Consider the following 26,654-nt stretch of genomic DNA (forward strand, 5'->3'; position numbering starts at 1 on the left):
TTGGGGTTGAATGTCATTATGTTGGCTGCACTGTAATGATACCCATTACCCATCATTACTCCCCGGCCGCCGATCCAGTTTCACCCAGACCTGTGTCTTCTAAAAGAGCCGCCATTCCCCCCGCTAATCCTGAAACAACCACTTTTCCACGCAAGCCACCAGCCCGTCACCACTGCTTCTGATCTTTTTCACACAGCGGCCATTTTTGCGAGACGGCGTGGGGAACTTTGTCCGAAAGGCCAACTATGAGGATGTCTGTCAGAATTTTCACTTGGAAAATTCAAATGAATTCAGAAAAAATAATTGGGTCTCATTTTCATACTTTTGCCCATTTCTTCTTTTTATTTATTTATTTGCCTTTATTTGACATTTGGTGAGGAAGAGGCGGACAGGAAATGAGGGGAGGGGGCTTCTACTGGTTACAGTACTCATCAAAGTACAAGTCGTGATGCATTTATGGTGAAACTGCTCCAAGATTCGACTTCCAGAGAAGAAAACGCAGACAGATTAAAACGGCCCCACACTGCTGTCTTCATCAGAGTCAATGTTTGGACTGATGAAGGCACAGCAGCGTGAAAACATTAGCCTGTTTGCACAGTTAAAGGCTGCGAATGAATCACTGAGCTCCAGTCGCTTCTGTCCTCTGGAGGCTTGAGAAGCACCTGATTCAGATGATTTTTTGCTGTTTGAATTAAGATTCAGGTTTTCTTCATTTTGTGACTCAGATTTAAAATATAACTCCTAGACCTCAGTAATAAAAACACACAGTGAGCTTGAGACTATTTAACCATTTAGAGGCACATAGAGGCCAACTAACTTTAATTTCATTAACATATTACATTTTCTCGACTGGAGGGGCAATCTGAAGTGCACTTTGTCATGTTTTATCTTCTACAGGGGCATCTCACAGGGCGATGGATGCTACGGCCACAAGACAACGTTACATTACGTTATCCTTTTCACAAACTACCATATTTGCTTTTACCTGTAGATGATGCAGAGTGAAACATGAGCAGAAAACACAATATTACAGCAGTTTCCTCAATTAGCTAATTGCACCAGCTCACTCTGGTCTGCACCTCCTCGCTGCGTGTGTGTGTGCGTGTGTGTGTGTGTGTTAAAAATAAGACCCAAGTTGTCATTAATTATCCTGTGAATGTAATTAAATCTAGCAGAAACAAGGAAAGTTGCTCAGTGCATTACTATAACACACAGATATCCCTTGAAGTTCCCTCCTGTTACTGTACCCGCCATCCCAGTAATACCACTGTTCTAATTAACGTAACTGATTCCCAGTACAATCGGTCTGATCACGTCTCTGCTCTGTCGCTCTGTCGGCCTCTGAACTAATGCCTCCCTCCAATTAAACTCAGAGCTCAGGGCTGTTTGGGCTCAACCAGTCGATTAATTGATGCTTCCATTGTGATGAGCTTTCTTTCATGTTGTGCTCTCATCGTGCCCATTCAGTCTTATGTGCTGATCCCGTATCAGATCGCCGACACAGACACAGTGCAGTGCTGAAATTGATCAGCTTTCGCTAAACATTGTGAACAGTTTCTGTGCTTTTCTGGGCAAAGTGATCCGACCTCTGTAGAAACACTTATCATATCCGTCATATGGCGCTAGTTAGCTCCAGCGGGTGCATGCCAAGCTGTCTGACGCCTCTTGTATGCCAATGAAGATATATTGATCTAGAACAAAATCGACGCCTCAGGCGATTGCACCTAACTTGACATTCATGCTTCATCGTTCGCAGTCAAACATGCTTTTTTTTCTGCACACAGATTCTCCTGCAGCTCATGACTCACCTGAAGCACTGTATTGCTCGTTTTTATGCCACCGTGCAGGCCGTGGCAGTGGCCGGAGGCGCCGCGTCTTCAGGTTGTCCGTTTGTCCGGTTCCTGTGAACGTGATATCTCAGGAACGCCTCGAGGGATTTCTCCAAAGGTCAAAGGTCACCAAGGCCTCACGAAACCTGTCTTTGACCACAGCTCAACAATTCATACACAAATTATGACAAAATTACCCATAAATGTCTCAGAGGATAAAACAATGAAGACATTTTAAATCCAAAAAGTTGAAGATCACCAAAAATACACTTAAAACCTTTTTATTCAACTCCCTCAAAGTCTTCACTGCATATATTCTACGAGTCTGGACAGACATGGATGTAAACTGCAGCTTGCCCGCCTGGTGAGGAGGTGATTCGAGTTTTAAACAGGTAAAGCAGCGTTTTCCTCTCTGCTTCATCACTCTCCCCAGTTTAAAACAACACCCTCTAAACCAGGCCAGCGTGGGTGCGTTGCGTAACTCTCCCTCACACAGTTTAGCTGTCCCGAGGTTATGTTAAAGGACCTCGATTACATAATGGCTGGTCGACCGCGAGCGCGGCCGCTATGATCCCACCCAGGTCGACGTGTCGTCACTTCTTCTTCAGAACAGAACACGTACATTAAACTGAGGTTGAACTAAAATCTGTTCACATTTGAGAATGTAGCTCACAAACACACCACACATTTCTTTTTCACTTTTTTACCAAAGGTATTCACACTGCTCTCAACTTGCTTATGCTTAACACATGAACACGGCCTGAGCAGCAGGCTACCTTTTAAAGTTAACATGGCAAACGGCTGCCACGGCTCTGTAGCAGCATTAGCGTTCATCTGAGTCGAGTCGCTGGCCAGTTGGCAAACGCAAGGCCGAGATTGGGTCTCCTTTTAGCTCTGGTTTTAGTCTCCACCTCCGCTGAGAGAAAACATCCGGCTGTTTTGTCGCTGAACGCTCCACTATGTTGCCACAGGCTGTAAGCAATGAGCTGAAAGACGCTAAAATGCTGTGCAGCGCTGTGGGGAACTCCATAATACATCCATCGTTAATATAAAAATATTGATGAGTGTGGTTTCTCACATCAGCAGCATTGCCACAGATCTATATTAAGCTTAAATTTCCACTTTTGTCATTCTCCTCCTTTGTTGCCTGCAGCCACAACACAGACTGGGATTACTCTGAGTGATGTCCACAGCGTGGATCAGACGACGTAGCGTTCGGTTTGCGAGCTTAGCGTGACTGTTTGCCCGCCCTCCTCTGCGACCATCACGCTCTCCGTCTTTTCTGCCCACGTCCTCTCATCTTTCAGACAAACAGGTGTGGAACAAAACACTGCTGCTATTCTCTCCGCGCCCTCCACCCTCTTCGCCTCCCACTTCCCTCCCTGATCCCCCCCCCACCCCCACCTGCCCGTGCAAATGTCAGCCTTCACATCCTCTGCTATCAAAGGCTCCTCAGTCGCAGCGGGATCCACCCAAACCTGACTGCTCCTCTCACATCACACAACTTCACACAAAAAAAGGAAACGGCGGCACGGTGAGGAACACTTGCTCTCCTTGAAACGCAGCTTGGTTTGGCTGAACAAACAGTCTGAGGCTCGGCTTCGGTTTTATGCAACTTTTTGCTCAATAACGGGCAACATGATGCACTAAAGCAGAGGATCTGATTGGTCTGACCGCGCGCTGCACGTGAGCAGCTTCGCCTTCACGTTTTGTAACACAACAAAGTCAACAAAGGACAAACCGACTGCATCATTCCCAACGTCATGACACACCAACAACGACAGTAACCATGGTGACTACAAAATTTGCATGGCCTGATCTTGGCTAATAACAACACAAAGAACAGATCCTATTGGTGTGGTGGCATCATGTTTTTAGTAGCTGTCATTGATGTTTGACTTTAATGAATGAATGTTTTGAGAGGAGGAGATGATGATGATGATGGTGGTGGTGGTGGTGCTCACAGCTGGTTTTCCAGGTCTCGGTCAGTGTTTACAAGAGTCAGTGTTGAAAAGAGCTGCTCACAGTTGGAGTTTGCCCCAAACAGAGATGCAAACCCTCAGTGCATGTCAGGTGCTTGGTAATGTCCACCATGAAGGTCAAATCACACAGAGACTTGTTTTCACTGAGTTTCCACGTCAGGTTGTCCTTCATCTCTACGAATTGTTCCAGACAAACTGATGCTTTGGACCAGTTTTAGCAGCTCCACAGCAGCAACAAGACTCTCCTTCACTGAGTCTCCTTCTGAATGATGCTTTAGCTTCTTGGCTATTAGCTAACTCACCACAAAACCTGCCTGCAGAACCCTGTCTCTGTCTGAATGTGGTCTGGTGAAAGCTGCTTGTTGGGCCTCCAAACAAGCATCGAAGAGCACTAACTTCATCCAGGCGCATTGTTTTTTATTTGTCCTGGTCCAGTTTAGCATGATCAGACTTTTTCATCCTTTTCCTCTACAAATAAAAGTTTGTCCATTACTCAGACTGGATGCAGGTGTCGTGATGCATTGACGTGACATCAGCATAACCACACGGTGCGCTGCATTCAGTGACCAGTCTGAAGGAATCTTAATCTTTATTTTATGTTACTTGTTATTGCAGAAAAAAGTATTTGCTGTCTCGAGAATGTTTTGTGTTTCTGAGCTGCTTTTTTGTATTTATGAATGGCCTCGCTGGGCGGCTCAAGCGGTCTTAAATGCTGTTTCTTGAGTTATCACTGCGAAGTTGCCAGGCAACCAGCAGAGACTTCAGGAAGTCACTGCACCCAGCTGGCGACAGTCCAGCTCTGTGTAAAAACACAAGTCTTTTTTACATTTCACATGCACTGTGTTCATTAGTGAGCGAGGTGGTGCATGTCATAACTTGACATTAACTCACATCTTAAATCACAAATGTGGACAACAAGAATGTTAGAGCAATAACATCCAGGGGAGATCACACACACGGACAGAGAAATAGACAAACAACAACAAAAAGACAAGAAACCACAAGCATCACAGAGCATTTAAGCTAAGATAGGATGGACCACCTGTGGAGGTGTGAGTGCACAGGTCCAGTCCAGGTAGGAGAAGGTACAACAGCACATCCATGTAATGGATTCAAACAATGAAAACCACAAAGGAGCACGTTTTGGGTGAGATATGATGGACTTTTGCTGGATTCTGTTTAGGTGCATTATTGAACTTAAAGAGAGAGAGCCAGGCCAGCTGTTTCCCTGTTTCCTTTCTTTGTGAGAAGCTAGCTAAGCTAAGCTAGTCGCTTCCTGTGTCTAGCACGCGCCACATGAATGGTATCGATCCTCTCGCTCTCGGAAAGAGACGAAATATTCCCCAAACATCTGACCATCCCTTTAAAGGAGGCCTTGAAGAAAGTCAGCAAACATCTGCACTACTCTAAACGCTAAAACCTGTGTGTGTGTGTTTCTCACAGTTGTGGTGGTGTTTAGTCATGTTTTACAATTGGAAATATATTTTTAACCCCGCATTCTTCTGAATTTTGATAAAATCTGCTCTGTTTTGGAACATCGCTGCTCTTTTGCCTCTCTGGAGAACATGTTGGCTATTTATTCTCCAGACTGGGGTTATTTCTAGGCGCCCTGGTCACACCTACCTTTGAAAACAGGTAGGTCGTCTTCCCCAGCACACCTTTGAGCTCCGGTGTTTTGGAGCATTTTCTCTCAACCTCGCCACGTTCACACTTTGGTGTTTAAAGGTTTTCCGGGCACGTGTGATTAAAAATAACGCATCTCTGTCGGCTGTAGGGTGGCGGCCTCCTGTCAGCGTGATGCGGAATACAGAGGAGATCTTTAGCCCTCGTGGCGCTGCGGCCCTTTGGAGCTCACTGTAGTTAATTAGTGGCATGGCCTCGGGACTTTTATCTGCTCCATGTATGGGAGAGGGAGGGATGGTACTGATGCTGAGCTGGGGAGCTGCTGTGACGTGTGTGTGTGTGGAGCGAATCTATAAGGCCGTACTCAGCTGATTGCATGTTTGCGTGCTGTGCATTGAATATCTGTGTGTGTTGGACTCAGTTTGTATGTGTGCATGTGTGTGTGTGGGTGTGTGTAAGAGAGAGAGAGCTACTGATGGCTCATCGGGGTCTTTGAGAGACGATGAAGGGCTGGCTGAGTGAAACTTGAAAGGCTGGAAGGGGGGAGCGAGCGAGTCAAACAGGGCATTAGAGCTCAATTCAGTCCGGTGTCGCAACGAAAACAATGAGGAGGAGATGATGAAGAGGTCACCTCACCCTCACCGCTCAAAACAAGAGCACTCTAATTATGAACACGTCTCCCCTTAATTCTGGTCTGCGTGTAGAAATTAGTTTCCTTTCATCAGTGGATTTCTGCCTGCAGGACTGCGCAGGGTGTTACAAGGAAGACGCCCTTGTTGTTTGATTCCAGCCTGATGTTTTCGATCACTGTCACTCTGACCTGCACCTGCAGGAAATACCTGAACATGACAGCCTGCTTAAGACACAACCAGTTACCCTCAAGAAATGAATAAGAACAATAAGAAATAAAAATGGCATCAGAATGTTCACTAATTCACAGCACATCACATTTATCTGTTCTGGAAAATATTGATGTGATGTTTAGGGGAATGTTTAAAAGAGCACTGCAATGATTTAGCATTGTGCTCCCATTGTTGAATAATGATGGCCAGTTTATAAAAAGAGGCTCAAACTATTTGTGTGCAGTCCCCAATGAAACAAATGATCTACTCGCCCTAAAGATCTTTCTTTCGTCGTCAGCTTTGCTACACACCTCAGTCACATCCACTACCGACTGTAACTGAGCCATCATCAGTGACAGTCAGTCTGCAGAGAGGACACACGGGAAAGCCAAGCACCAAAGGGTAAACTGACTTTAATGCAGTGTAAATGATGAAGAGGAGTGTACTAGTGTGTGTGTGTGTGTGTGTGTGTGTGTGTGAGAACAACCCACCAGTACCAACACAGATGAGCTTTCTCCATCACGAGTGCGTTCAAAACAAAAAGTCTTTCCGGTGTTTGAGTGAAGCTCTTATGCAGAGAAACCAGGCAGCGGTAGAGTGTAGGTCTGTGTTCTGTACTTAAGCACAAATTTGAGGTACTTTACTTAAGAGTCATCTGTTGTACTTTTACTGCACTACATTAAGATTTTAGATACAAAACTGATGAAGAGCTTATAAAATATGATGCTTTGTTATAAATGAAACTATCCAACGATATTTACAGTTAGTTATATGTATATATTATACGAATATAAACAACCTAAAAAAAAAGTAAATGTACTTTTTTGTTTAAGTCCACTGTCAGGTATCTATGATATGTACAATGTGATAACTATGCCCCTGCTCCAAAATGATTTCTAACTAATTTCTTTACAATGGCGCCCTCTTGTGGTCCTTCTTGTTAATCACCAGGATTACTGAATCCATAAAGTAAGAGGATCACTAATGATTTAGTAACAGGCAGTACTAAATAAAGAAGTAATTAATCAGCATGATAAAGACCAGAGGTTCCTCTTTGAGAACTAGTTGCCTTTGGATTCATGTAGGACCCTTTCTATGTTATATGTTGACCTATCGTGACCATGTCAAAGAAAAACAGACGCATCCTTTGAGTTTTTATAATATGTTTATTTTTTTAACTTTTTTTCTTTAAAAAATGACAAGGTCCAAGTGTTTTGGAAGCCCCGCCCTCACCCTATGTTCCCAAGCCGGCTAGCTCGACTCTAAATTAACCAGCAAAGAAAAATAGTCATATGGACAATTGATAATATACACCCCATATACAGCAATACATAGTGGTCTACCATAATGTTACCAATAATACGCAACCTCCAATGAGGCTTCAATTCAAACTGTTGCCACTGATATGGTTCATTCCAATAGCAACTGTCAACCAGTGACGGTTGTGTTTCTTGACCAGTGCGGGTGGGGTTCAGGTTGCCATGGTGAGGCCACCAACAGCTGCCTTGCTTTTCACACCACCGACGGCTCAGCTGATCATCGTAACACGCGGCGGCTTTCGCTCAGCCTCACCAGACAGCGCTAAGTTTGGGCTGGTGGCCTGAACGCCCCCCTTTAAACCAATCAAATTCAGCATAAGTGCAAAGTTTAGGAGGCACTGACACACACACTCTGCTATCTCGAGGAGCCCGAGTAAACGCCACTGACAGTCCCTCCTCTGCTCTAATCTGTCAAACCGTTTCCAAGGATTGAAATGTTGTATTACAGTGACCTACATTTAGTTTCCTGCTGGTTCTCTTTGACACAGGTCAGGACGCAGGAAATGAACAGTCTGCTATATGGATCCCCATAGAATTAAATTTCAAAAAGTCCACTTCAGTCCCACCAAGTTCAAGTCCTTTCTATGAATTTAATTTCTATGCTTCTTTCTTATTTCATCTCGCCTTGCATACAGTAACAGCCAGTGAAAGACAGGGCAAACTGTGTAAGTGTGTGTGTGTGTGTGTGTGTGTGTGTTTGCATGTGCCAGTGACCCCCGCAGTGGTAGAGACAGCATAGAAAAGGTTTCTATATGTGCATGACATAGAGACGGAGCCTGTACACAGTGTGAGCCAGTGCATGTCCATGTGTGCGCGGGGCTACAGACACGACTCCCAGTGCAGCTGCAGGTCCGTGCTGTCCAGAAAATCGGCCGAGAAGACGCTCGGCGGAGTGTGCGGCGCCAGCGGGGCCAGGCTCGTCCCCCCGTCGCCAGCTTCCCCTCCTCCGCCTCCTCCTCCTCCTCCTGCTCTCCCCACTCCGCTGCCCCTGCTCCCTCCGCTGGAGCTCCCCACCATGGAGATATCCAGCCAGTCCATGCTGTCCAAGGTGGGGTCGCCAAAGTCCAGTCCCGTAGAATGTGGGGAGAAGCCCAGGTCGGACGTGTCCATGGGAGAGGGAGGGTGGTCCAGGATGCTGGGCGTGCTCAGCATTTGGCTGTGAAGGTCGTCGATCAGCGTCAGGCCGCCGTCGGGCTCCACGCCCAGCAGCGGGGCGCCCGTGGTGCTCTCCAGGAAGTCTTCCAGGCGTCCGCTGCCTGTGCAGGGCTCTCCCACAGAGGGCTGAGGGGAGACGAGGGGCTCTGTGGGGGTGGGAGGGGAGAGGTGCAGGGGGGACGGGGGAGAAGATGGGGAGGGCGGGTCAGAGTGGAGGGGGGCGAGGGAGGGGTCCGGGTTGGCCTTGAAGCTGGGGATTTCTGAAGGAGGGCAGAGAGAGTGAGGAAAGTGTCATCAACACAGGACTCTGAGGTCTTTCTGTCATTAATGAGTATAACGCAGGTCATTACCTCCACTCTTCAGCAGGATGTCAAACAGGTCGTCCATCTGCTGACTGTTCACGCCATTCTCCTGCTGACAGAGAGGACGTTATCAGCCGGCCACCAATCGCACATGTAAACACAGTGACAACAGAAAAACACACTGGACCGATGTACATAGATGGCCATAATACAGCAGCATTTTATTGCTTTTTCTACAGCAGCGGTTTCCAAACACTTGAACCTGACTGTATTTTTAAGAGATTCAACTAAAGTGACTGTGCGCTGCCAAAATACTGGCGACCCACACTCTGTACTGTGCCTGAACGCATCCTCCACATATGCAGAGCACTGAAGCTACTGCCGCTCTGCTAACACGCTGCTCAAGCTGCGCCTACAGTGTAGACACAGTGTTAGTGGCTTGAAGTATTCAGTATACTTGTTGGCCACAGAGATGTGTTTGATGTGTATTTTGATGTGGTACAATGCCATGAGGAACTACAGCTAATGCACAGTTTAGCAACCAAACCAAACCAGACAAAAACAAACAGTTAATCTTGCATCCTGTCCTAAAGGCATGCCAGACACTTTGGGAACCATTCATGTAAAAGGTTAAACATAAAAGTGAGTGCGGCGAGGGGTCCTCGGTGGGTTGCAATCCCCAACCTCACCACTGAACACCACTAAATCCTACACACTGGACCCTTAACACACCAGAGTGCACTTTGTTGTGGTTTGTGAATCTCACTTTCTCTTGACTGGAAACACTTGAGCTCACCTCCAATCATGGGGGATATCTCCCATCTAAATGCAACAAGTTTACAACCACCCCCTGGGAAACAGACATGTATGCCATATGCTTCCAGTGAGTAGAAGACTAAATCAAAGTAAAAAAGGCAGACTGAGAAAATGTGCATGTAAAAAACAGACAATAATTCCTGGTATGCCTTAAACATTACAGGATTTTCATTTATGTTAGACACAAATGTTACACATATTCTCAGTCAAGCACCATCACATCGCAAATCCAACCTGACACCAGTGCAACTTCTTTGCCTCAAACTTTCCAACTGCCCCCTAAGCTCAGTAAAATGGCACATAGCTCAGTGTGAGAAGCTAAGATGGAAAATGGAGGAACAGACAGAAACGGAAGACTAAAGGAGAGATGGAAAGAAACACAACATACTTTGGAGCGCGGAGTAGGAAGGGAGGTGTTGGTTTTGGGAGAGGGAGGGGTGAACAGTGTGTGCCGGTCGTAAGGCGGACACACCTCCTCTCTCTGCCCGGATGAAATGATGGAATGAAAAGAAAAGAGCAGAAACAAGGAGAAAAAGTTAATGCAGTTTGCAACACGTGGAGAAGCCTGCACAGCAGGAACGACGTGACGGAGGGAGCTGAGGAGTGGAGGAGGGGGTGTCGTGTTACCTTGAGGGATGAGAAGTTGCTTTGGCTTTCACTGTCTGACATGTCGTCAAAGAAAGGCTGCAGATTGGGCGGAGCGGTGACTGACAGGCTGGTCTGTGGCACGCAATTGGTGTCTAGGTGTAGTCCCGCCTTCTGGCCCTGAGTGAAGAGAGCGGCAAAGACATTTAGACGGTACAACAGCAGAGATCGACATGTTGAATACTTAACTGTGATTGGCTAGTAACAGTCTGAATAACAGGCTGCTGTTAAAATTAATCTGTTTGACTGTGATGTTAAAAACTGCATGAGTGGCGACACCTTGTGGCAGGAAGCTGTTACTGCTTAGAATATTCAGACAGTCCTGCTGCACATTTTGTCCCCAATGCACACTCACATTCGGAGCAATTTAAGGTCCAGCATTTGGCTCAAGGACAACTCAAAATGTAGACAAATAATGCCCAGGATCGAACCACCAACCCTGTGATTAACTGTCAGTCTGGTCTACTGACCAACAGAGGTTTTTGTGCTTCTAACCTGTTATGTGAATAAATGGTTGTTGAACTGTCTGGTAAATGAAATATATGTTATTATATATTGATACTGTATATTCAAAACACATTTTGCAGAAAGGGCAAAATACAGGGGAGAATCAGAATATACAAATAATAAAACAGTAATTAATACCAAAACAAGCTAAACAAACACAAACAACATCTCAGAAGTCAGCATCTGAGGTTACCCAGAGAGGCTATTCTACAATCTAAAACAATGTTAGATTTTAAAACTAGTTTGTAACCAGAGACATACATCAGCTAATGATCATGCTGTACATATGTGCCATTAGTTCATACTATAGACTTGTACAGACAAACATTAAATAAATAAATAAACATGTACAACAAAAGAAGTAATCAAAAAGTCTGTCACAGTGATTGAGTCACATTTGTTGCACCTTTCTGATTGGTTGGCTCACGGGCTCGGCCTCTGGCTGCTCTTTTGATTGGCTGTCAGTGCTGGGGAGTTTACTTGGAGTCGACTGCAATCTCTAAACGAGGACACCGAGCAGAGATAAATATTTAATCACATGTCATTAACCCAGTGCAGTCCACCGATGAGTATCGGTTGTACTGTACCTGCAGTGTGATGCGTCCGTTGGTTTTGGCCGCTGAGGACACTCCGTTCTGTCCATCTGTGGTGCTACTGGTGAGAGCGATCAGGTAGTGGTTGCCGTTGCTGTCAGTAACCAGTGTCGGCGTGCCATTTGCCTTGAGGAGGTCTAATGAAATGGCCTGAGTGTGGATCTGAGTGCCATTCTGTTGGTTGATGAAGACCGGAGCCACCTGGAAACCAAACAGTATGATTCTCAGTGAGATTAAGATTTTTTTTAATTGAAACTTGAATGCACTTTATTTAAATGAAAAAATATTAAACAAAATATTAGTGGGCTGACAGTGTTATTGAATGTAGGGAAAGTCCAGCCCTTCCATTTCTAGTATGTATTAGTAGTATTGTCTGTTACCTGTTGCGTGGTGACAGCTGCCGTCTGCTGCCTCTGCTGCTGCTGCCGATGCTGAGCCTTCAGCGGCTTCCTCTGCTGGGTTTGGTTCACTGCAGGCTTCTGGATCTGCACCTGAACCTGCTTCAGCTGCGGCTGGTTCTTCTGCTGGCTCTGTTGATGCCCTTGAGTTTGTTTGAGCTGGTTCTGCTGCACCAGCTTCTGTTGACTGAGTTTCTGCTGGGCGAGTTTCTGCTGTGCTAACTTCTGCTGGGCCTGGAGCTGTTTCTGTTGGGTTTGCTGTATGATAAGTTGCTGCAGTTGCTGCTGCTGATGGAGCAGTGCTTGGGAGTCCTTCTTCTGCTGTTGTAGTCTTTGAGGGTTCGTCTTAGCCTCTGTCGCTTTCTGCAGTTGCGCCTGGCTCTGCTGCAGCGTCTGTTTCTGTTGTTCAGCTTGTTGAATCTGCAGCCGATGAACCTGCTGCAGCCGGAGCAGAGTCTCCTGAGAGCACTGCATCGGTTGGGCTGGTGTCTTTGCCTGGGCCTCCTCTGTTATTCCGTCCATCTCCTGGTCAGTCTCCACCTCCTTCTTCACCTTCACTACGACGCCGTTAGGCAGAGTGGGGGGCTGAATGGCGGAGGCTTTTATTAGAGTTTGAAGTTTGACTTCTGGAGATGTTCTGCTCTTGTCACTTCCTTCCTTCTCCAGCACCATTCCACCTGCCATCTTGCCCTGCTCCAGCTGGGACCTGAGGGTCTCCACCAGCCTCTGCTTCTGCCTCAGCATCCTGGTCAACTCCTCGATCTGTTTGTCCTTCTCCTGGAGCATCTGGTCCTTGTCCATAGTGTCCATGGCTACTCCAGGTAGGGGCTCTGGAGGCTGACATGGGGCAGGGGAAGGTCTAGAGAAGCTGCATGAGGTCTGGATCTCCTCTTTGACCTTGGAGAGAGACTGTGAGAGAGGGGAGACGTTTGATGGGTGCTGGGGAGATGGGTGGAGGGTGAGTTGGGTCAGGGGTGAGCTCACCTGAAGGACCACAAAAGAGGAGAAGAACGTTAACAAAAAGGCTGCAAGGAAGATGTTCAATTGTTTGCTAGAATCCTTAATAAAAAGACAGTAATTTAACAACGTTTGCTTCACATACAGGTCTTACCATCTCTCCAAACATGTCTCCGTTACAGCTCGTCTCATCTGGACTCATCCCAGCCAACGACCTTTCAGATGGAGTAGGGGACACTGGAGGGCTGGAGCTGGTGCTGCCAAATCGCATGACCCGCCCTGGAACCACCTGAGCCAGTGATGACAAATTAACCTTAAACCCACCCTCTCCTGATTGGTGGTCAGGGGTGGTATTTGTGGTTGGAGAGCATGCGACGGCGTTAGCAGCTGAGGTCACGCCCTGCTGGCTGGGCTGCGAGATGCCATTTTTCACAAACGCTGCGGTGCCACCATTTTGCTCCTGGTAGTTGCGGAGCCTCTCGATGAGATCGTTCTTGGTGCCTGACACGGTCAGACCACGCAATTTCAGTTCCTGTTTCAGCTCAGCAACCTTGAGGATGAGAAACCAGACCAGCATACTTACTTAGCAGGCCCTGACTCAGACTGAAAGATCACAATAACTGATAAGAGACAAGAACACAAGTGCAAGTTCAGTGGAAAAAAATTTAGTTCTGTGGTTCCCAACCTGGGTCTGGGACCCCTACAAAGGTCCCAAGATTAATCTGAGTGGGTCACTTATTACTTAGAGGTATAGTTAAGACAAATTACATAACATTAGCATTATTTTTTCAGTTTTCTCTTTGTTTTTCCTCTTTACTACATTTTGACTATTTTTTCAGTTGAAACAATCAACCAAAAACTGAACTGTGTCCAAAAGTAACTCTTAAGTCAGAGCTGAAGGTTAGGAACCACTGATTTACAGGGACTTTTGGAGGGTACATAGGTGTGAAGGGACAGCAAAGTCTGACAATACCAGTCAACACTTCTTTTGCAAATATACCAATGCATATACACTAATAATAGTCAGTTGCCACATTTTCAGTTAATTTTTCAGATGATAAAAATGCATTGAACTTAGACAGGGAGACTGTAAACCTGTTCAAAATCTTTGACTTTATGCATTCAAAGCACTTAGCGACTGACTGACTTAGGCCTGACTAGTCAGCAAGAGAGTTTCAACACTCACTTCCTGATTTCCCTCAGTAAATGGCAGTTAAAACAATTACTGTTAAAGTTACTGTAAAAACCATATTTTATTACAAATCCTCTTGGCAGGTGCATCCCTGACACTAGTTGGTGTTTCAACTCACTTTGAACTCATCCAGGTTGGCAGGCAGAGAGCTTGGTTTGGCTCCTCCCACTGCAGGTTGGCTCTGACGACAAGTCCCGCTCTGATTGGAGGGGGCTGGGGTGGTCGTCGTAGGAACGGTGCGGGAGGGGGACGGGCCAGAGTTGGTTGTGGGAGGCTGCTCACTCGGTGGCCTGAGGAGAGGCAGAAAAGAGTATGAATATTGCTCATCTTTCTTTCACAAAGGAGGCCAGGCTGCGGGGTCATGCTAATGTCATGGTGCCGAATGTGAAAAAAAGTTGTATCTGAGTATCTTTTTGAAGTTATTTTTCCTTGATTATGTTCTATACAACCCAATGACATCTCTGTTTCATTGTCTTTTTCCTCTTCATTGTCTTTATGTTCTTCTGGTCCTCCAAAACCAAAACAATAATGTAAGTTTCATCATTAGCAATGTAAGTCTTAATATTTGAAAACTAAATATATTCACACATTTTTATTGCCTAACGTCTATAAACACACCCCAAAACCACTACTGAGGTGGCAGAATAGGTTGGGAGAAGACAGGAAGTCATAATTGACACTGTCTGTAGGCTGTGTTGTAGAAATGAATTATGGGTAATTACTACTGTTTAATGTGAAGAGGAAAAGGGAGGGCGGCAAACTAGTTAACTTCTCATAAAACCACTGCAGTCACACACATGCACACGCGGTCATGCTTGACACTCACTTGGGTGGGGCGGGCAGGATGGTGTGGTAGTTGTAGTGCTGCTGTTGCTGGTTGAGGATCTGCAGCTGCAGGAAGAGCTGCTGCTGGTGGAGGAGCTTCGCATAAGACGAGTCCATCTGGGGCGGACGCTCTTTGTCTGCCTTCTGGTCGGGAGGGATGTACTGGTGGTACTTCAGCTTCTTCACCTGCACGCGGGAGACGGAAAGGTTAGGAGACAACGTTTTAACACCTGGAATCAATGCAGGATTTTCATCCTGCCTCATGGATGACCTCAGGGATGTTTAAACAGCTGAGTAAAAAAAGTGGTTGGCATTCAGCACATGAAGGTGGAAATATCACATAAATAACGTAACTACAGCCAAACAGCAAATATTTCCTGTTCATAAAAAGCAAGTCTGTAATGTGATGTATTGAGGACACTGTGGTGCAAGTCTCTTCCTCTTCTACGATGGATTTTTCCTTGAATGACAAACACAATCCTCAATTCTTAAAAGATGAACTACTGTCACAAAGCAGCCTAAAAAATATGTGCTGATAACAGATTTGACTATTGAGGATGAAAATTCTTTGAACCCAATCAGGCCTGTAAACCCTGTGTCGGTCTGCTGAATTGAAAACAAAACGAAGCTGACCTTGGGTTTGCTGTCCTTTGGTTTCTTAGGTCTCTGTGGAGGACGGTCTGAAGTCGTCTTAGCCTGGGACTGCTCACAGAAACCGTGAGAAATGGGGTCGGGGAGGAGGAAGTAAGGAAACGAGAGAGACGAGGGAGGGTTAGCCAGTTATAGCTGCTCCACAAATAGAGATTGGTCAGGTCAGATTTATTCATAAGTCATCAAATCTGCAGGATGCTCAACTCAAAACAAGGAAATATTTCATGGTTCCACGTTTAGGGGAGGACAGGAAAATAAGCAGCATTTCATACCTTGACCTGTCCAGTGGAGGGACGGGAGCTTGTTGAGGTCACCGTCAACCCATTTGTCACTTTTGGGAATAGGGAGGAGTCTGACCCATTCACCTGAGGAGGAGGAGGTGGTGGAGGAGGGGACTGCGTAATGAACTGAGAAGATATTGCTCCAGTTAATAGTGCAATCGTGTTCATCATCACTTGCTTTGTAACTAATCTCATTTGAATTTTGTTTAGTTAAACAGGTTTAAGCGGCGCTCTCTCGACTCCGAACGGTTTGATTTAAATCACATCCTGCGACGGTACCTGTGGGGGGGACATGTCCCCGTTCTGGGTGAGCGCATCAGAGGGGGACAGCTGAGGGACGGCGCTCAGAGGAGAGTCGTGATTGGTTGGCTGGTCTGGTGACGGAGCGTCGCTGCTGTCTTCATCTAAAGACGAGCTCTCTCCCCCGGCTCCCTTTGGAGAATCTGCGACAGGGAGAAATATTTTCAGACTGAAAGAAACGATGTCACGACGGTCTGCAAGAAACTTTTGTGACCACTGGAACAATGAAAACTGCTCATGAATTCAGGAATTTTCAGCCAGAAACTGTTCACTTTGGCTTCCTCACAGTGTGTCACACAGCCAAACACAGTCACTGTTTAGTAGATTGCTAAACAGCGGTGACTAATTGCAGAGAAGTTATACAATAGTGTATGCCCTGTCATGTTTCAAAACAGGACTATGTCCAAACATAGTTGTTGTGTCATTTCTGGTTGTGTGGTTTAGTTTTTATGGTTTTTATTTGAACTCACATACGGCCTCATGTCACTCCGCTGTGGTCCTCTCCACTGCAGTGTGTGTGTAGCTGTTTGTGTTTGGTTGCTGTCTTGTTTTGGTTTTTATTTTGTTTTGTAACACAATTCTGTCCTTCAGGCGTTGCAGAACAGAAACCAGTCAGGCCAGTTTAAGAGCAGCACATGTTCACATCCATCATGTTACTTGGAATCTTTTCCTGTATAATAATAATAATAATAATAACAATGAAATGAAATGGTATCACGTCCACTAGGATGATCCAACCTGTAGTTAGCGTGTGTGCTTACACACTCGCCCTTAAAATACAGTATTGCACGAGTGTGTAGATACCTGGATGTTGTAATTAGACAGCTAAAGGTGTGTTCAGACCAAGCGGATATTAGATTTGAGAGCACACAATTGCACACAGAGTCAGTGTCGTAATGGCATCTCAATAATAGAGGTGGGCATGTTTGAACTTGAGTACAACACCTGCATTCATGCGTAAGCTGAATGACTCCAGTAAAATCAGCAAAGCATCTGTCATTGGAGCAATTCGACGAAATTCACTTTGTTCTGAATGAACCATAGAGAGTCCATGTTTTTCTGTTCACGGTCTTCATGCATCTTTATTTGTTCAACAAACGTGGTTCTTTCAGCTGAGTCTTTCATGTGAATGTTGTGTAAGTGTAAGCATCCCTGTGACAGCATGCTTGTTGCATGTGAATGTAAAAGATGTTTCCTCTGAACCAGGTGTACTGTACATTTGTAAAACGTTGTGATCTGTATGGGTTTGTATTTGCGTATATGGATGCTGCACTGTGTCTGTATGGTTACTGATTGCTCCTTAGTGTCCATGAGTTTATCTGCATGTGTAATGTGTGTTCGTGATTGCAAATGAGACTGTGAGTTTTTTTTTGTCTCTACTGCAGCCACTGAATGCACTAAATCTGTATGTGTGAGCAAATTTAGACAGTGAGCACTGAAAGAAATGAGGTGCGTGTAGTTACCCAGCGGGGAGTGCACAGGGCAGCTGACGGACAGGATGTTTTTGTGAACGAGCTCGATGGGACCTGGTCTGTGGGAGATCTTGTCGTTGAGGTCGTCGGCCAGTCGCGCTCGCTTCAGCTGCAGCTGCTTGGCCTGCAGGGACGGTTCTGCAGACGTCTCTGCGGAGGACGCAGCAGCACAACATGCATGCATGCAAATTTATTCATCAAATGATTCACTTTGATCTATGGCATAAAGAAGACACGACTGAGTCAGCACAAGATGTAAACTGACCGTCTATTTAAGCATTGCCAGCAGATCTACACGGACAAGAAGTTGAATTTCTGAAGACCACAGATACTGAGTTTTAAAGCCCTTTTTAGCACTTTCTGGATCTGAAGTTGGTCTCAACTCAAAAACCAAACCAAAACCATAGCAGCTGCTAGTTTAACAAGAATATGAAGTAACTTAAGACTTGATCAATGCGGCTGAATTAGGATAATGAGTTTTACAGTTATGCAATGTCATCAAATTCTAAGAAATTAAACTGTAACTCACACTACATATAAATATGATCTAGGACCTATACATTAACCTTATCACGCTCACATAGAACTGGTTCCGCTTTCCATTTTTTCTAAAAGTGGAGTTCCACTTTATGTAAAAACTCACCCTCCAGAATGTGCATCCTGACCAGCTCAGAGCGCTCAGGACGACTCCGGATCTTCCTCTTCAGATAGTCCTCGGTCTGGGGAAAACACACCAGCAGATGTAAAACATGAGGATCACAAGCCAAAGGATCAGACAGAATAGTGTAGCTAAGTCCTTCATGGACGCTTGTTACAGTGCAATAAACCTCTACTGTAGATGGCTTATTTTTTTAGTTGCCATCTTTGTTGGGTTGCTGCAGTGTTTCAGCACCACACCTACCAGAGATCACCTGTTAAACAGTGAGTCCAACACTGTGACGTCACTCTCATCTCATTTTTTGTGGGTGAGGTTTCTATAGTTGGATCTTTTTTTCTTTATTTGTTCAACACAGATGCTTCTTCTTGCTGATGCTAACTGCTACAGCTAAAAGCATCCACAAACCAGGTATAGGCTGAACTATTATTCCTTGACATAAATCATTAATAGCTGCACTTCGCATGATGGGAGCTACAGATGGCAGCGACAGGTAGAGCTAACAATGCTGAGGAACCCTGATGGTCTGTGCAGCTCCTTCCTTGATGAGTGCTTCTTTTTGTATGGTGCCTTCATTATTTCCTGTCAGCATATAAGTGCCTATACTGACAGCAGAATTCCATTTTATAAAGTGCTTTGTGATCTATGTTGTTTAGACATACCGTAAACAGCTTCGACATAGTAAGTGCACTGAGAAAGCAGGAACATCACTGTACTTTAAGACGCTCACCCTTGCTCGCTCAAGACTCCTCCGCTGTTCGTGAAAGGCCGCCGGGCTCTTCAGTGCTGCATGGAGAGACGGACGGAGGCGGGAAAAGAAAGAAGAGAGCGAGAGAGAGATGAGCATGTGGCTCACACAGACTCTGACGGGGAGTCGTGATGCTCCTTTCAGTAGGTGACAGTGTGAGAACAGGATCAGCTGGAGAGGAAGACAGACTCAGAGCAGAAGTGGCTGCAGCACAAGGTCAGGAGTGCTGTTCTGAACAACACTGATGGGCCACTGCAGCATGCTGTGTGTGCAGGAACAAACCACTGTTTTTCTGCAGCCACCACAACTATCACTAAGAAAACTGATGTCTTTGACCTGTTACTATGCTGTTCAGATCCTAGTCATGTTATCACTGCACTCACTGTGGCTTTTAACATTGTCAGAAAATGTCCTTAAATGTCTTGTTATGTCCACAACCAAAAGATATTCAGTTTAGTCTCATTGAGGAATAAAGAAATCAGAAAATATATGACTGATCAAAAAATTGTTGCAGCTCCTGCTCATACTCATACTCATGCATAGTTTTATGGTTATTTTCAACAGAAAATGCTACTGAAGTACACTGATATATCTGCTGAGCTTCAGGGGTGAACAATTAACCGAAATATTATCAAAATTATGGCTAATTTTATCATGCTTGTGGCAGAAGCTGTCATTTTCTGATGAAGGTAAGATGTGTACTAAACCAGCATCACAATGACGTGCTGCAGTGCTGCAGAGACGCCCTTTCTATAAATCCTTGTCTCCAGATGTAAGACAACATGTTTGTTTGGTACAGACCCAGTAAAAGTGAAAATTGTGATGCAAAAATGATCATTCCCACTAATCGTAAATCATATTGCAAACGTAATATCTGTCAAACTAATCGCTAATCAATAAATCAAATTTTTTTTTATGATATTGTGCGGCCCTGCTGAGACTTATAAATAGCAGACTGCCCGAACTATTCCGAAGGCCAGCTGTCTGTGTTACAGTAAGTCTGAGGCATGGACAGCAGGCTGGGAGTCTGAGAGACATCGGGTCTTGATGGCCAGTATTCGTCTGGAGTGGATCGTTAAAAAGGAGCAAGGAGACAGAGGAGAGTGTGGCCTGATGGAACGTCTGCATTCATCACTGCACTCAGCCATGACTGTGTCTAATGCAGCTCGTGTATCGCTGGGGGTGTGAATGTCTATGTGGTGTGTGTGTGTGAGCAGAAACATGCATTCATGTGATTCTAGCTGGCCAGTTGCAGCCTATCCTGTAAAAATGTTAATATCACTTTGAATTCTATAACAGATGTTTGTTTGTTTTGTTTCAATTAAAGATCACAGTTTCCAATCTAAAGTCATGACCACATAAAGAATCCCGATCAGTTTTGAATGAGACCCATAGAGTAGTACTCACAGTCTTTAACGCAAGACACTTTAATTTCAAATGTTAAAATGAGAGTTTGGAACGGCTAAAAAGACACAAAGGAGGACACTCTCTCTGTTTGAGGAAGGATATTGGGAGGACAGTGGCAGTTACAATGATGCAACACAGCAATTGTCTGATTGGTCAAGAGCTGGTGAAATCCCTGCCATAGGTGTGTGAGTGTGGACATTCTGGCCTCAGCGGGGTGTCAGCTATATGTGTGCCATGGACGAGTGGGTGGGGGGTAAGAGGCATTACTCGTGTCACAATCCCTGACGCTCAAAGCAGAAGACCTACATACCAGTTGTGATATAAGCAACAGTCAAGATCACAACAAAACAGATGACCGGTCAGCTGCCTGTCACTATCTCCTGCTGAAACGCAGTGACATGTGGACCACATATTACGAAAGAAGGCAAAACAGAAGTTTGGGAAAGAAGCATTACATCAGCTGACATTGTTATTATCTGTATGGAGGAAAATGGACCTCTTCTTAAACACTAATGTGTAATTGTCAGTTTTCGCGCAATCCATCTCATCACGTAGCTCTAATTGACATTTTATTCAGTTTCAGATTCAACTGAATGTGTGCACAGCCGGCCTTCATGAATGTAAAATCCACCATTATATAATACATTCATGCAATTGGCAGACACAATAAAAACACCTGTTTTGTGTATGTGGCTATACTGAACCACATAAGAAACGATCAGAAAGGAGTCACAAGCCTGTTCCTCAAAATGATGTATTGATTCAGCTTCACCTTATCCAGCCTTTTCACATCTGTTTTCATTAGTGGAACCATGACCTGATACTGCTCAGAATTTTAATCTAAAAACAGTCAAAAATCCACTTCCCTGACACGGATCCTACAGTCCCTACAGAGTATCTCAGAAGCGGATTAAGAAACTGTGACTCAATATTTAACTTTCAAGCGGTCAGATTTAGCAGCCAGCAGCTGAGACGTGCTATGATTTTTGGTGCTCTGGCTGTTGCCGTCTTGGCAGTGCCTGAGTCCCCCGCGAATGCAAAAATGGGCAAAGAGGTGGAGCGTGGAGCGTTAGTAAGCCTGGCTGCTAAAACGCAGCAGCAAGCTGTCACTCAAAGTGGCCATGCCCCTAATTGGATAACTAACTTTAAGCCTTAATGTAATTTAAACTTCTTTATGCTGTAAAGTTGGCCATTTCTATACGAGGGTCTGGGGATTGACCCACTTTTGGTCTCAACTGGCCATTTGAGGAACTGCGTTTTGGCACTGCTCCCATTTTTCAGCCAGAGGTTTCCACTTAAAGAAAACTTGACTGACCTCAAGACACAAGAGCATTGTTTTTGCAAAATTACTCCATTGTCTGGAAACACCACGCCTCACAATTACTCTGTGGATAAGGGCACGGTGGCGGTTGATAAGGTCAACAGCAGGTGGGAGGGAGGCCAAGTGCCTTGCTCAAGAACACATACGGCGTTTAGTGAGAGAGGGTGGAAAGTTACTCATTCACACCATCTGCAGTTGCAAAACCAATGTGAAGATTTGACACCACCGCCGCAGCTGACCCTCCATCAGTTCAGAGCACCTGCTGTCTCCGCTACTGCTGGAAAACACGGTCGAAAGCACATTACAATATAAAATATTTTACTATTGATGATCTACATCACAGTTTGGAAAATGGATATCCAAAATCACTCATTTCCAACTGTACAACAAAGACTTCAATAAATCAGATTGATAGCTTTGAGCTAAAATTTGCCCAGAATTCTTCTTTGTTCGTATCACCATGATGCGATTCCACCGGGAGTCGATAAATGATGATGCTCCATCCTCGTATGCTCATATGATCTTTACTGTCCTATCATTCATCAGGGGCCTCGACAGCTGAACAACCTGTACTCTACCTCGCTGCATCTCAGGGCAACAGTCAAAATAAGGGTGAAAATCCTGTGTTTGAGGAAAACACCACCTTGAGAGCAAACACAATCCTCGATGAATCTCTTACGAAACCTTCTCTTTCTCCGTCTTTATGTATTTTATCTCTTTGTATCTCCGCAGAAGAGTAAGAGTGAGATACATGCCAGTACATGCTGATCCCAATTCAGCGGCCTGGCGTGAGGCCTGTTGCATAAGGAGGACACAGACAGATTTACTGTAACTTCTAAATGGACTCCATGCTGTCCACGAAAACAAGTACCTGGTCTGAGTGTCCACTCCAGTGCATTTTATTATGCCTAACCTATACTTTTAATGCACACTGAGCCACATGAGTTACTTTAAGTGCATTTTTAGTGGACTGCTCTACCATCTAATTCATCCAGGGATGCATATTATTACTGAGCGACAGCAGTGGCAGAAAACAACAGTTGGAAATAGTCGAGTTTTCAAGGACATGCAGCATGTCTCGCTTTCTTTATCTTTCAAATGCCAATGAGATACAAGGGATACAGAAAAGAACTATTTTTAATTCCCATCTTTTCATTTTAGACAATTACATCTTCCCTTCCTAAGACTCACCTAGAATATTCAGTGCATGTTTAGTTTCTCTGTCTGAACGATGCCTAACAATCACTTTGTAGGGCGTACTACTTTCACTTAGTCATAGAAGATGAACTAACATACATACAGTTTGAGTCTGAATGCTGAAGCTGAGACAGTTTTTTTTTTTTTTTTCTTACAAAGAGCCTTTTTGAAAAAAGTCTGGTACTTATTGCCCACAGATCCGTTCTACACAGAAACAGAGGAGAATTACAAAACATATATATCTCTGCCTCTTGTGATGTGCGGAACTCTGAAACAGGAAGTGGATATAGAAGAAGAGGAAGCTGCCCTATTTGATAACACAAAGTGGTGCAAAGACACCACTAAATATGACACATGTACAACACACATGCTGATAATACGTACAGATAAGGGCTGACATTTTCAGCAAAAAACAGAGTCACGACCTATTGTGTTACAGCTATTTTGATATTAAACACATGTACACAAAGATACAATTTACCAATACATCGTGTATAGTAGATGAGGATAAACAGCATAGGGCCCATTTAGCTTGTGAATCAATTGATCATAGACAAATAGCTCAGTGTCAGTATTATGAAACAGCCCCATTAATCTCTGAACGGGTCTGACATGCTGTATATCGAGAAGGGTTAACACTCTGACCTCAGCTCAAAGGCACGGACACACTGCCCTGGTTGTTGTCTGCAGTGTGTATTGAGCATCGTTGGCTCAAGATGAAACAATATACCATTTGTGTGTATATGTTAAAATGCAATTAACCACAATGCCAATGCAGTTTGTAAGTTTGCAGGACACAGTCTGAAAAGGATCTCCTGAGCATCACAGACTAGAAGCAGAGACTTACGTGGCATGATCCCTTGGCTGACCAGTTCCTCTCGAGTGCGTCTCTGCTGGAGTTTGAGCTGGAGGACTGCATGGAGGCAGAGGAGGAGAGGGGAGACAAAAGAGGGGAAGAGAGAGTCAGCAAAGGCCGGCGAGGATAGGAAACTGCAGTTTTGGAGTTTTGTGCTCTTAAAGCGTCCTTATTGTCTTTTATTATCCACTGAGCAGCAGTCCATCTACCAGGTTTGGATAAATAACCACGTACTGGAGCCCCGGCGCTTTTGGGCTGACATGAAGAGGACCCAATTCATCCTCCCATTTCCCCCTTCGTCTCTCGTGCTTTTTTTTTTTTTTTTTGAAGTTGCAGAGGAGGCGGTTACAAGGAGGGCGTGAGCAGCCTATGACACACTTCCTGTTTCTGGACTTTTTTTTATTTTATTTCTGTGTGCCAAGTGTGTGCAGATGTGTGTGTGAAAAAAAAAAACAGTTGGCATTAATCAAAGAATCAGTAAGAGAGCTATTGCAAGCACGGCAGAAAAGATGAGAGAAACCAGCAGAGGGGGGAAAAAAAGCAACCATTAGCGCAGACTGAAACAAGACTCAATTTGAGGGTAGGTGAGAAAAGAAAGCGCATATGAGCAGATTGCGCCGTCATTTCAAAACAGGAAGCACTTGTTACATAACGCAGAGGCTGAAAGAGAGACAGAGCTTTGAGGAACACAGCACTGGACAAAAGAAGCTGGACCACGTTTGACCTTTCTGTACACACAAACTTTCAGCTGTTGTGCAGTGTGTAGCCCACTCGTTCTCATCTTGATACCTAATTTCATGACTAATTTGTCATTATCATAATTAAAGGTCAAATTTAATCAGCAATTTTATCTGCAGGATCATGTGAGTGCATCGTATTTCAGCGTTTTCTGCAGTTTGAGCTGCAACTCTGTGAGAATTGTAGGGAAGTGAGCCAGACTCTCTGCAGCCACACACACAACCAACAACAACACATTACCCACCCTGCCAAGAACGTACAGAACAGCTTCAGGGCTGTCACTGCAGACACTTGTTTCTGGTGTGATGTGGGTAAGTAACTGACACTGCACTAAACGTCCACTGTTCTTCTTGGCAACAGCTTGTTTCCATTTTAAAACCGAAGATGTGGTTTTAAGTTTGCTGTTTGATCAAATCAGAGGAAGGAATGAGTAAGTTATCAAACCAAATACTATTCAGCTCAGTTTTACTGTTGATGGTGTGTGTGTGTGAGTGTGTGTGTGTGTGTGTGAGTGTGTGTGAAGTGTACGACACCACTGAGGCTTCCCAAGAATTTCTGTTTGGGGTTGTGTCTTCCACACAAGCAGCACCTGTCCCTTCCACTAAAGAAAGTGACATCACTGGTGCTCACAGGCAAGCTAACCAGTTAGCCGCTGTGTGTAGCGGCTGCTGCTGCTCTGTTAGCCATCTACTATGACACACAGCCCAGGCCTGGACAAGAAAGACAGCAAAGTCACGTCAGAGCCTCATTCCTTGGCTCTAAAACCTTGCTGGCGATCCCACTTCCCCTCTGTTATATTTACAAGGCTGCACACTCTACATCTTGAGGGATCAGGCTAGCACTAGAGACTCCCCTCTCGAAGCAATAACATGTCAGTTCACAGTCAGCGACGTAAACACGCAGACCCAAACACAGCCAGGAAAGTTCCTGGGTGTGTTGCACCAGTGCAGCAGCGAAGAGATTAATTTTCCCTCAGCGCCAAACACAAGGGCAAACCCTTAGCGGACTCATGTGTTGCCTGAATGTGGACACGCAAATACAAAACACACACACAACACACACCGTGCCACGGCAGAGTGCAGGATAAGATGCCGAGCCACTTGTCACTTCCAAGAAGGAGGTTTATTCTGGGAAAGAGAATCTTACACTTTCCTTCTATCCAGGCCTCACATCTCCATGCTCCCTCCTCATACTCTTTCACACAGACAGGACACTGCAGTTCACTCATCAATTCGTAAGTAAAGACGCTGGTACGTAAGACTGAAAAATCATTGTCAGCCACTGCTGAACCCATTTTCTCTTTGAAAAAGAAACGCAGAGGTCGCACGGTGACACCTCATTCGAGCTTCTGAAGGTGTTAAGTACGAAAAGCTGCAGTGGTGTTGAAACTGTAGGCGGATGTGGGGAGACTAAAACCATATGATGGTGACGTAAAAACAGATAATCTACAAATTAAATATATGTATGAAAATGGAAAGAAAGGCTTTATTGATAGTAAAAGAATCCTAACCATAAAGTCAGCACTGAATTGGTGTTTGGAGTGTACGTGACAACTTTTGTACTGATAGTGAGTGTGTTTACGTGCAGTTAAGAAACCTATTGTCCACTATCTACAGTAAAAGAATATCTTAAAGACTGTACAAACAAGAAACCAGACTTCCTTAATTGAGGTTAAGCATTCAAAGAAACCTAATGTTACACAGTTGGACTGCTGCTGGATGAACCCAATATCTTGACAATGCATATGTGCAACAGGGGTTTTTACATTTGCAGGATATTAGACTGCAGATAGAGAAGCGTCGCAATGGAAGCACAATGGATGGATGACATAAAGACCATTACTCATAGCTACTGTATGCAAAAGAATTGACTAACTGAACAAAAACTGAGACTGAAATGAGAACTGTACATCTAAAATGCTTCCACAGCTATATAGTAAACTATCTGTAAAATTCATAAACATGCGCACAACAAAAAAAATGGAGGTGGCAGAGGGCTGGAGAGAAATTTGAGATGATACTATGATAGCTGCATGTAAATGTG

At 44.8% G+C, this 26,654-nt stretch overlaps 1 protein-coding gene across 6 annotated transcripts in view; it reads right to left on the reverse strand.

Annotated features, from left to right (window-relative positions):
* Positions 1-8,165: 8,165 nt before the first annotated feature.
* mrtfab (myocardin related transcription factor Ab) overlaps positions 8,166-26,654 on the reverse strand; it is a 40,614-nt gene continuing 22,125 nt past the window's right edge. For 3 of the 6 annotated variants that reach the window (XM_041962080.1, XM_041962086.1, XM_041962084.1), the window contains 17 exons: positions 23,865-23,930; positions 19,075-19,130; positions 18,333-18,408; positions 17,681-17,839; positions 16,197-16,360; positions 15,909-16,043; positions 15,619-15,687; positions 14,987-15,171; positions 14,279-14,450; positions 13,123-13,518; positions 11,994-12,995; positions 11,608-11,814; positions 11,427-11,519; positions 10,496-10,633; positions 10,257-10,349; positions 9,101-9,164; positions 8,166-9,010 (listed from right to left, as the gene is read on the reverse strand). In XM_041962080.1, the coding sequence (XP_041818014.1) occupies positions 8,415-9,010; positions 9,101-9,164; positions 10,257-10,349; positions 10,496-10,633; positions 11,427-11,519; positions 11,608-11,814; positions 11,994-12,995; positions 13,123-13,518; positions 14,279-14,450; positions 14,987-15,171; positions 15,619-15,687; positions 15,909-16,043; positions 16,197-16,360; positions 17,681-17,839; positions 18,333-18,408; positions 19,075-19,130; positions 23,865-23,930 (3,671 nt within the window). In that variant the 3' untranslated portion in view covers positions 8,166-8,414. The remainder of the gene's footprint in view (positions 9,011-9,100; positions 9,165-10,256; positions 10,350-10,495; positions 10,634-11,426; positions 11,520-11,607; positions 11,815-11,993; positions 12,996-13,122; positions 13,519-14,278; positions 14,451-14,986; positions 15,172-15,618; positions 15,688-15,908; positions 16,044-16,196; positions 16,361-17,680; positions 17,840-18,332; positions 18,409-19,074; positions 19,131-23,864; positions 23,931-26,654) is intronic. The other 3 variants (XM_041962081.1, XM_041962085.1, XM_041962082.1) reach the window with 3 other exon arrangements.

This window comes from Chelmon rostratus, chromosome 21, assembly GCF_017976325.1.
Source record: "Chelmon rostratus isolate fCheRos1 chromosome 21, fCheRos1.pri, whole genome shotgun sequence".
In the NCBI taxonomy this organism is placed as follows: Eukaryota; Metazoa; Chordata; class Actinopteri; order Chaetodontiformes; family Chaetodontidae; genus Chelmon; species Chelmon rostratus.